This window comes from Mastomys coucha, unplaced genomic scaffold, assembly GCF_008632895.1.
Source record: "Mastomys coucha isolate ucsf_1 unplaced genomic scaffold, UCSF_Mcou_1 pScaffold21, whole genome shotgun sequence".
Taxonomy (NCBI): domain Eukaryota; kingdom Metazoa; phylum Chordata; class Mammalia; order Rodentia; family Muridae; genus Mastomys; species Mastomys coucha.
In genome coordinates this window covers 113130198-113141235 of record NW_022196904.1, presented here as the reverse complement: position 1 = coordinate 113141235, position 11038 = coordinate 113130198, and the positions used below count along the sequence as shown (strand labels likewise).

Sequence of the window (11038 nt, the reverse complement as noted above, 5' to 3'; positions counted from 1 at the left end):
AAAAAAAAAAAAAAAAAAAAAAAAAAAAAAAAAACAGTGGGGAGAGAATAAAGTAACAATTTTATTATTTGCCTCTCAGTGGCAATGTATGCTTTCTCTGCCAGTCAGGCAGAGGGTTACCTATAGAAAGGGAAGAGGTTTTCTTTGGTCAGGTTTTATGTGATGCCCTGATCCTATCAGATATTTCTTCCCAAACAGCTATATTAATAATGAAGTGATCTGTTCCCTGCATTCCATAGTACATTAGGTCTGTTCTGAGAGGTTAATCTTTAAAGACTATTTAAAAGGATCAATACCAATGCAGATATAGACAGAAGCTGGATTTACATGTCTGATACTTGGACTTCAAAGCCTTTTAATGCAGGCTCTTCCTGCACCCTAGCTAGTCTTGAGAGCACAGTGCTTGCTGTTACCTGACACTTCAGAATGAGTGGGTCCCTCAACCGGCCAGATCCCCCAACCAAAGGCCTAATCTCACAGTGCCAAGGCCAAATCTGTCCTGTTTTATTTATGTAGAATAGTGACACCTAGTGGTTGGGATAGCAAATCACAAAACAGCATTCTTTAGTGGCAACACCCACTGTTCCCTGGGATTAAAACAAAAAGAGTCCCCCCCTAAAGGGTTTAACCCTCTTCTTGGGCAAGCAATAAGGCACCCAATGATAAATGCTGAAGAATAACCTCAGTGAGCTAGACTTCTCCAGATACCTGAAAAAAATGGAAAGCCAGAGTCATGCCCAAGAAGGAGAGGATCCATGGGAAATATGGAAGGAAGAAAAGGTATTGGTGTTCTAAAAAAGAAGTAGGAGCCAGTGGGGCCACCACAGCTTCTAAGTAGTCAACTGAGGACATGTGAGGCTTGTCTGAAGGCTGTGGATGAAATGTCATGCCAAGGATATTGTATCAATAACAAAGATGGAAAATGAGCTGTGAAGATGAATCACAGTCAAACATTCCCTCTGCTCTGTCTTTAGGCTGTGGATCCTGAGAGCTGAAAACTATTATCCTTCCCTTTTGTTAGAGTCAGCTACATTTGTCTGACAAATGCCAGGTGCATGTAAATGCTGAATAAGAGGGGGAAAGGGGAGGGAGGAAGGTAAGGAAGGAGAGAGGGAAAGAGGAGGGAAGGGAAAGATGGAAGGAGGGAGGGAGAGAGAGAGAGGGAGAAAGAGAGAGAGAGAGAGAGAGATAGAGAGAGTATAAATCAGGGCAGATAAGTACGTACGACTTCTGGGAAGAGTAGACTACATCAGATAAGAAATGCATTCCACTGTAGCTAAGGCAGCTTTTAGCAAACAGGATGTAGGTAAACAGTGGTGGTAACATAGTTGATAACCACCATTCAAAGTTATTTCTCCATTATCACCACCATATAGTAGGGAGCCAAAGCACAGAGAGGAGCTGCAGAATTGATGGTAACTCAGATTTCCTTGCTCCAGAGTCTTGTTCCTTCCCACCCTGATATACATTGTAATAAAGAAGGTTAAGTTCAAGAGGACTCTATTGTATCAGAGAGACAAATCAGGACACTCCTACAGTGGTTCTGTTACACAGGGGAGTCTGTAATTAAAAGTCGAATAGCATCTCAGATAGCTGCAGGGAGGCAGGAAGCCCTTCCCTATCCTACTGACAATGGATTTTATAAAGTTAGCATCCGTTACATGACAAAGATCTTCCTCTGCTCTTTCCTCTCTACTTTTATATGTCTATTAATATGACAAGTTTATTTTTACTAATTATCGTAATAATAAATATTTGTGGAATACAGAGTAAAAAATCTGATACATACAATTTGATAAATTAAGAACACTTGCAATTTTGTGTATATACATCTATCACTTTTACTTCATAAATATTCATGATTCTTATGGGTTAATATATACTGTACTTTTTAAGACAGGTTATTACTTTGTCATCCAGGCCAGCTTCTAATTCTCTATGGAGCCCAGGCCAACCAGAAACTTATGACCCTCCTCCCATAGCTTTACAAATTCTGAGATATAAAACGTGCGCCAGCATTCCTGACTGAATAAAAAAATGTTTTAATATTTTTGAGGTGAAGAGGAAATGATAAATACTTCCAGGTCTTTTAAAGAACAAGAGTCTATCATATCTTGAGAATCCTTGGGCACTGTCTGATGTGTGGAACCAATTATTTCTTTTCTCATATTCTTTCATCAGCAACAACCATTTAAATCTGAGATCAAGCACATGCCAGGGCAGGCCTCAAGCCTGGAGGCAGGAGCGTCAGGATTTTTGTTTAGTTTTTGCCTTATTGGTTGGTTATTTGTTTTTGCCTTGTTGGTTGTTTGTTTTCGTTTGCTTGGGGTGGGTTTGTTTTTTTGAGAGAGACAGACACATAGCAAGAGACATACAGAGGGAGACAGAGAGAGAGAGACAGAAAGAATGTGAAATTGTGTGTTAAAGAGGTGGGGAGGACCCATGAGGAGCTGAAGAAGAGGAAAATATGGTCAAAATATTTTCCATGAAAAAAATTCTTAATAATTTTTTTAAAGTGGTAAAGAAATGATTCCCATCTAAGTCCGTAACACCAGCTTGGAATGGCTTCTTGGTGTCTTGATGGGAATAAGAGAGCAAAGAAAGTCAGGCACAGGCTCCCATGGGGTTTGCACCCATGTGCATCATCTAAACATGATGGGAGAGAAAAGGGATCCAATGACCTTTTTGAACCCAACTGTACTGTGAAAATGAAATATGTTTGCTTTCCCTGGTTCCCTAAATGAAGTCAGCTAAGAAGGAAACCAGATATCAAGTGCCACTCAGAACCACCCTCAAACTTCCCATGATGGCCTCAATGGAGAGCACTTGAGAAGAGTTAGGGAAGTAAGGGGCCTAAGCCAGAAAGTGAGCATTAGCCATTAGCTTCTTAAATGAATCCCTTGTTCCTCCACTTCCTCCATTGATGACGATGATCAGCCATTGTCCTAGGTAGGCCAATCATTGCTATAAGAAAACACCCTGACCAAAACCAACTTGATCCATGGCATACTCCAACCCCATTGTTAGTCAGGACAGGAACTCAACCAGGGAGGAAACTGGAGGCAGGATTTGATGCAGAGCCCATGGAGGAGTTCTGCTTACTGGCTTTCCCTTCCTGGTCTGCCCAGTCTGCTTTCTTATAGCACCCAGGACCATCTCTCCCAGGAGGACACTTCCCACAGTGAGCTGAGCCCTCACACATCAATCAAGAAAAGGCCCCATAGATCTGACCACAGTCCAATGTGGTAGGGGCATTTTCTCAACTAAGATTCCTTCTTTGCAAATGTCTCTAGTTTGTGTCAAGTTGACAAATAAACTAACCAGCACAGCTGTCCAGCGCATTAGAGACACCTAGAGTCTCCATGTCTCCTTAGTTATGAATGGCAAAAGCTTCTTTAATCTGAATTCCCCCTACCTTGGTTATACATGGCTATATTCTGGGTCTAGTGTAATTTAGCATTTACAGTCCATGGCACCTCTGGGCCTGGATCACCTCCTGAGTGATGCTCTTTTTCATTTCTATGCTGACAAACACACCGTTTCAACTGTCATTTAAGCAGCCAGTTCAAAGTCTACTGTTATTTTAGCTCCATATTGTCAAACAGGTGGATTTATAAATGTGTTACCTGAAGGAAACGTTCCTCCAAATAGCAGAAGCATAGACTTTATTTATTTATAATTATTTGTTAGATTTGTACAAATGTTCCTGTTGCTAGAAAGCCTCTGGCTAAATACAAATTAAAACACTTTTGAATGTAGTGAAGACAGCAGTGGCACCGTTTTAATTACCCATTGGGGGATGCCAGGCAGCAGAGATGTATTCATTTCTTTCTTTGCTCGTATAATACATCTGTCTGCTTAGGGATATGAACCTCCCGTCTGCTTGTTGATGACACAGACTGCCTGGCCACATAATCCATCTTTATGTGATTCCAGCATGCAAGTGCACCAAGCACATGGGCAGGGGCCCAAACACAATAAAACGCTAAAGGGAACTTCATTGGGTCATACTTTTGGAGACCTGGGATCCACTGTCCCTTCATAGGGAGATCCTACTATTGTTTGTCGGAGCACTTTGAAGACTTCATGAGGAAGCCATTCTGGGTCTCTATCCTGGACCACAACACACCAGCTCTCTTTGTTCTTTTGACTCTGACTTCCCTACTCATTAGCCCCATAGACATAAAAAGTCTTTAATGTCTCTCTTCCTCAGTTCCCCCTGCTGTCATATGGGACCACTGTAGGATCACTGACATGGGTGCAAGATTCCTCCCACTGTTAGGGACTCGGGGTACTGTGCTCAGATACATGGTAGACAGTTTGATTTCATCCATCAGTCACTGAGGAGAAGTAATACCACACTCACTCATAGAATTATTTTCAGAATAAAATGTGGGAGACGATGCTTCAAATATATAAAGAATCCACAAATACAAAAATTGGTTAGAACACCCCAGCTGTCCTCTAGCTTGTACAGAGAATTGGACTGATTCATACTGTAAGGTAATGTTTGCCCAGCTGTCCCTCTGGCAGGTGACACTTAGCAAGCATGGGGAGTTTTGATGTTCAAACAAAGATAGGGGGAAAAATGTTGCTCTGGAGGGGAAAGAAAAGCTTTGTTAAAAAATTAATGGATGATTGTGCATTTTACATATGAAAGGATAATATAGTGGATCCAATATACCTGCCACTCAGCAGTTGAGGAGGGGGGTTATATAAAATGCAGTTGGTAGGGAGGATCTCAGAGGAGTCAGGAGAGGGGGGGAAACATGATCAAAATACGTGGCATGAAAATTTTAAATAAAATCTATTTAAAATAGTAATAAACAAATCCCTGCTGATGGTGACAAAACCTTTGGTGGCCCATCTCCTGACACATTCCCTCCCCCTCCTAGTTTCTCTACCTACACATTCATCTCTATACACTATACTACAATACACACATACTATGTGTTTGTGATAGTTAGCCTTAATTGCCAACTAACAGAATCTAGAACCACCTGGAAAAGGCTGTGGAGGTTGTTTCATAACCAAAACATGCCATGGCATTAACAAGAGGACTGGGTTGTTGAAGGCTTAAGGGCTTTTCACAAGGACTGGGTTCATTCTCGCCATACTTAGGCCATGCTTGTCCTTTCTGCACTGGAGTTGCCACGCGACTGGCTTGTTATGAGGCTGTACATCAGGTTCCATCTGTTACCTTCACATGCACTTTCCTTTCTGCCTTCCACCACATGATTAGACACTTCTTAGAACCATGCTTTTGGCTTAGGAAGGAAAAATAAATCATTTTTCAAGCCAGGAGGCGATGGCACATGCCTAAATCCCAGCACTCAGGAGACAGAGGCAGGTAGATCTCAAGGTCAGCCTGGTCTGTAGATCAAGATCCAGGACTCACAGGACTATATCTAGAAAGCCTGCTTTTCTCTATAAATTATCCAGTCTTGGATATTTTTGTTTATAGCACAGAAAAGAGACGAGGAAGCAGTTGATGCTGATGTGGCTGGTCCAGGAGCTGCTCTGCAATGGCCAACGTTTCAGGCTCCATGCTAGAGGGAGAGTATATTCTACAAAGGATAAACACCCAGAGCTTTACGAAATACCACCCATCGAACCATTTTGCCAGGGAGCTAAACTAGAAATTTTAGGTGCTCCATTCTCTAAATTCTCACCCACTCTGTAGAAGCATCTTTTTCAAAGTGGCTGCTTAGTCTTCCCCTCTAGGAAATAGGCTTTTCCATGCTTATCAGACCCAGAACACAGCATCCTGGGAAGGCTGAAATGAATGGGTGGATGGTTGGCTGGGTGTCCAAACTCCTCTGCAGCATCCTGACCCTGGAGAAGAAAAAGGCTTGGGTATGTAAGGAAAGAACTAAAATTCCTTCTATAAACAGGCTGTGCTCAGTGACTCTATTTATTCATTCCTCACACTATAAGTTCTTTTGCTCCCCGGCATCCTCCGTATATCCAAAGTGGAGATCACCCTCTCCGTGCTCCCCCCATGGGATTCACATGGGACTAGCCCACCAGAATGTAGTTTCACTATGAGCCACACACTCAGTCTTGCTCCATTTGCACAGCGTCACTTTTTCAAGCTCACGTGCTAATGGTCACAACAATGGTGGCAATAGCTTTGAGTGGCTTGAGCACTCTTCTAAAGTCTCTACACAGAGCCACTCCTTCACCTATCACTGTGTTCCAAGTCATGGCTGTGACTCTCATCATTTAACAGATAAAGGTATAGAACTTACACCATGTGTAATAAAATCCAGATCAGACCAACACCCAGGGCCAACTTTCCTCTCTTTCTGGAGCCAGTCAATAGCTGTTGTTTTCTTTCTTCACACGCAGCAGGATTCCTACTTCAGGGGAAATTCAACCTCAGCATTGTTTCTATTGATTCTGCTGAAATTATTCCCGAGGATCCCACATTATGAAGGCAGAAACATACAGAGAATTATTTGAACAACACATTTTATTTCCTAGAGGAAACTAGTTTGGTTCAGTGGCTCAAATCTTCAACAGGAAGGCTGTTAAGGAGGGCTGAAAATAAACATGAAATTTAATTTGGAAACATATTTCCTGGCTCCCCTCTGTCAATCAGATGTCTATTTGGCGCATGCCTGCATCTAATGGCTGTGAACTTTAACTAAACAGAGGTCTTCCACAGCCAGTCAAGATCACTGCACCACAGGCCATTCACATGCAGGAGTTGTTGCCTCCCTGCATCTTATTCTTTGTTTGGGGAGCTATGGAGAGACAGTCTTTGCTGCAAATTGTGCTACAAGACAAGATGAATGATCATCAAAATACAGTCTGGAAAATTTAAAAATATGGATAAAGAAAAGATATTAATATCCTTTCTAAGGTAATCAGTACTTTTTGTTTAGCAAAAAAATTGCCCACTGTTTATGGTTTATGCAAATAGTATATGTTAATGCCAAGGCTGCACAGTCTATAGCCTTGCATACAAGTATTTGTGGAAAATACATGCCAATACATTTTAAACCTCTTCCTCATATAAACACAAACGATTTCATAAATATATAGCACCTTGTTCTTAAAAACATTTATTATAATTTTATGCAATGCAAATCACATTAGAATAAATTATTTCTAGCTAAAATGGCAAAGTCAGCAAAATTACAGGGAGATATAAAGCCCCAGCTATTGTGTGCTCTTCAGTTACATCAAAATGAGATGACACACTTCTGGGTGACACCTGGGGATGCTGTTAACCAGTGGGGCCCGAGGCTGTTCAGACAGCCCAGGGACCCTCTGTGCCAACGGCCTTCTGATCTTGTTTTTGATGATGATCTTCTCAAAGCAAACTTTTCCAGTCAATTAATAGGGAAGACCTCTAGCCATGATATTTTTGGAAGTGTGACAATCAACCCTGATGACTAAGGAGATACAGCTTAGTGTATACAGGTAAGAGGCAAGGTGGACAAAACACAGCAAAGCCAAAGGTTAAAGAAAGAATGGTCATGATGATGTTTGGGTGGCAAAAACCCAGAGGGAGGAAAGAGGATAGCTGTAAGCCAGGTTGGTTGGTGTCCTGGAAGCCACAGGGATAGAGTTTAGTTTTTATTACAAATGGATAGTGGGTCACTATTTAAACAAGACGCATATAGTGGGAGGTGTCACTGTAGGAACAATGCTTTAGAAAGTAGAATGAGAACCCATCTAGAAGGTCATCACTACTCTGGGTAAGAGATGAAGGCAGGCTTCACTGGCCACTAGGCAGTAGACCTACAAACAGGAAGGCCCCATTCCAGCATTGAAAGCTAGGAGACAGACCTTGTTGACAGGCTGAAGGTTGAAAAGAAAAGAAAGAAGAAAACAGTGATACGCGACACGGGCCTGTAGTCCTAGTATGTGTCTGTCGTCCTAGAACTCAGGAAGCCTAGGCAGAAGAATCTCAATTGAGAAACTCAATAGTGAGGGCTACATAAAGAGTTCAAAATGAATCAGGGTGGGATGAGTAGAAAGGAGGGGTCTGACTTATCAGTTTTATTTCATTGTTTTATGCCAGCAGGTAAAGGAGTCAGGTTCCATTTCCTAAGGAAGTAGACGTACAGGAATCAGGACAGCCATTTCTGACACTAACATTTCTATATGGAAAGGCCATACCTCTCACTGACTATTTAAGAGTGTACTCAGTGAAGTGGTTGGAAGGCCAGATGTTCAGATTTGGGGCATTAAAAAGAAAACCTGTGTAGCTCAGTGTGTTGACCCATTAGAGTCTGTACATGGGATATCACTGTTACTTCAAAAAGTTCCCCTAAAGAATCACCCAACAACCTGTGTTCCTAGAACATTCAATTCCTGTGAACAGATCAGTCATTTCTGACTGCTTAATAAACGATGTCAATGTGTAAACCATTTCAGAAATCATGTCCAAATTCACTGTATGTCTGTTTCCGAAATGTACAACTTTCAGTCCTTAATTCATGAAACTTTATATTGGGACAGAAGGAGCGAAAAATCTGTGGTTCGAATGTTCTCACTAAAGTTATGCTGAAATGGAATTCCTGTTGGAGATATGGAGGGACCTCACCAAGCTATGAGATTTCGGGGTGCAGCCACGAGGGGTGACCAGGATTATATGGGGCTACCCTATGTTTGTATCGGCTTTTATGCAGCTTTTTATATAAGATTTTATATAAGAGCAAGCTCTCAGACTCTGTCTCAACCTGTAACGCTCTGCACTGCCTTCGGACTCCTCAGAGCATCCTCGCCAGCAAGAAACTTCTCACCAGACAGGCTCCACCAATCCAGACCTCTAGAAAGATGAGCTGGGCACAGTTTTACTCTTTGTAAGAACACACAGTCATAACAACAGAAAGCAACGACAAGGTGATTCTTCCACCCACAGAGTAGAGACGCTACATCCACACAGCACGGGCAAGCGGAGACACATGATACCTCCATTGGAGATACTTCAAGCAAGGAATCCTCATTGAGGTGACAACTTGTGCAGAAGCCGGGAAGACGGGAGAGAGTGAAGTGAGAAGGAAAAGCAGTGCAGTTGTGAGCCGTGCCCTGAGTGAAGATTCGCGATGGCTTTGGTTGTGTTTTCAGCTAACAGTTTTTCTCAGTGTTCTAAGCAGTAAGGGAGTAACTTTATTTCATCAACTGAGCCCCTCTTTCCCTGAGGAAAGCTTTCTTAAGAGTATCATGAATACTCCTACCTCTATCTCCCCCTTCCTTACGTGTCCCAAAGAAAACGGAGTGATTTTCCTTGCTGCCAAATTTAGAGAAAATGTCCTTTGTCCTCTTCCAGCCAACCAGTCCACAGAGTAGAGACCTTCTCTGCTCCTTCAGTCAAGCTCCCATGAGGACAAGTTTATCCCAACCAAGTGTCCTCTGTGCCTTGGCAGGTGACTCAACCAGATATCCTATGTTCTCACAGTGAACCTTAATCCCCTAGGTTAGTTATAAAGCTGGCGTGTGAGCCTCCATCAATCTGCCACTCCTTGATCTTCATTCAGAACTCTGCCAAATATCAAGAGTGGTATTCATGACCCACCTGCTCAATGTTGGGAATTCAATGGAGTGCTTTCAAGAACATTTCACATCACTCTAATACTTTTTACCTAAACAAACCACCTATAAAATGAGAAACTGATGCCCAATAGCATTAACTACCAGTCCCAGTTTACAAGGTTAACTAGGAACAAAAGCCATAAATCCAAGTCTCTAAGTCTGAAACTTGGCCAAAATAATGCAGTACTAAGCCAGCACCATGCTTTCAACAACTTTCCTTATTTAGCTAACTTTCACACAGGTGTATAGTTAGGAGGAAATGAGAAAATTTGGCGTGTAGCAGGCCAGATTCCCCTTAAGATAAATGTCCAGATTAAAAGCAGTTTAAAGGCAGTATAGCTGATGCTTTTTAGGCTAAGGACTAGATTTTGGTATTTTAAGTTCACCCAATACCTGCAGTAAAAAAGTGACTGACACCATAGACAAAGAACAACATCACCAACAAAATGCTAGCTTGCTTGCTTGCTTTCTCTCTTCCTTCCTTCCTTCCTTCCTTTCTTTCTTTTTATTTATTTATTTTTTTGGTAAGGATCACATTTTAATGTCAATTATTCTGGAATTTAACTGCAAAAGAAAAATCTTCCAAGGGATTTAGGGAGCCGTGCTTTGTTCCAACCTATCAGTAAGGACTTCGGCTGCTCCTAGCCCATATGCAGAAAGTGGGATGCAAATTAGTCACCCTGCTCATTGATTGAACCCAGGGCTGCAAGTGTCTAGGACTCATGCCTCACACTGAAGATGGGCTGATCTTGTAATTTCTGAAGCAAGAAGTAAGCTCCATCTTTGAATTTTGGATGTAGCCTCACACATGTGGCCCCACAGGGAGATAGGAAAAAAGCCTGAGTTCTTGGCTACTTTGGGTGCTACCAGCTTTCCGATTCTGGGTTCTGGTGTCTCATTCTCTATCTCTAATTAACTCCCAGTTTATATATGTGGTTTGTTTGTTTGTTTTTGTCATGGTTTCCTTAGCTCAGCCTATGTGAGCTCTTCCTTGCACTTAAAGGCATGCCAACAAACAGGGCTTTTTGCTGGATTGGATACAACCCAGCGGATCATCACTGTCGGGAAGATGGCATGTCCTGGGAGGTTTGAAAAGGGCAAGCTTGTCTTTGCTTTATAAAGAGATAACCCCTCTCATGGGAATTATACAGCATGAAAGGTATTCCGATTACCTGAGAAACCCCAGGTACAGTCATCCACTCTTCAGTCCCAGCCCTTTGCTCTTCATCTCACCTGTGTACCCGTTCACTTTCTGGACAAAGCACCTTGTCACTACTCCTGGGCATTTCCCCTTTCTTTTATTTCCTACTCTTGCAGGCTCATGTCCCTCTCTGGGTGTCCCTTTCTGGGTGTCCCTCTCTGGGTGTCCCTCTCTGGGTGTTCCTCTCTGGATGTCCCTCTCTGGGTGTCCCTCTCTGGGTGTCTCTCTCTGGGTGTCCCTCTCTGGGTGTCCCTTTCTGGGTGTCCCTCTCTGGGTGTCCCTCTCTGG

The 11038-nt window shown here is 42.4% G+C and overlaps 1 protein-coding gene across 3 annotated transcripts in view; it reads right to left on the bottom strand.

The window, feature by feature from the left end:
* The window catches only part of Hs3st4 (heparan sulfate-glucosamine 3-sulfotransferase 4), a 417366-nt gene that overhangs the window by 274103 nt on the left and 132225 nt on the right, over positions 1-11038 (bottom strand). Inside the window, exon 1 of one of the 3 annotated variants that reach the window (XM_031388207.1) lies at positions 5673-5742. The exons of the other annotated variants lie outside the window; for them this stretch is intronic. Within the exon in view, the coding sequence (XP_031244067.1) occupies positions 5673-5689 (17 nt within the window). The 5' untranslated portion in view covers positions 5690-5742. Of the gene's footprint in view, positions 1-5672; positions 5743-11038 lie in introns of those variants that run through there. 3 annotated transcript variants of the gene reach the window in all.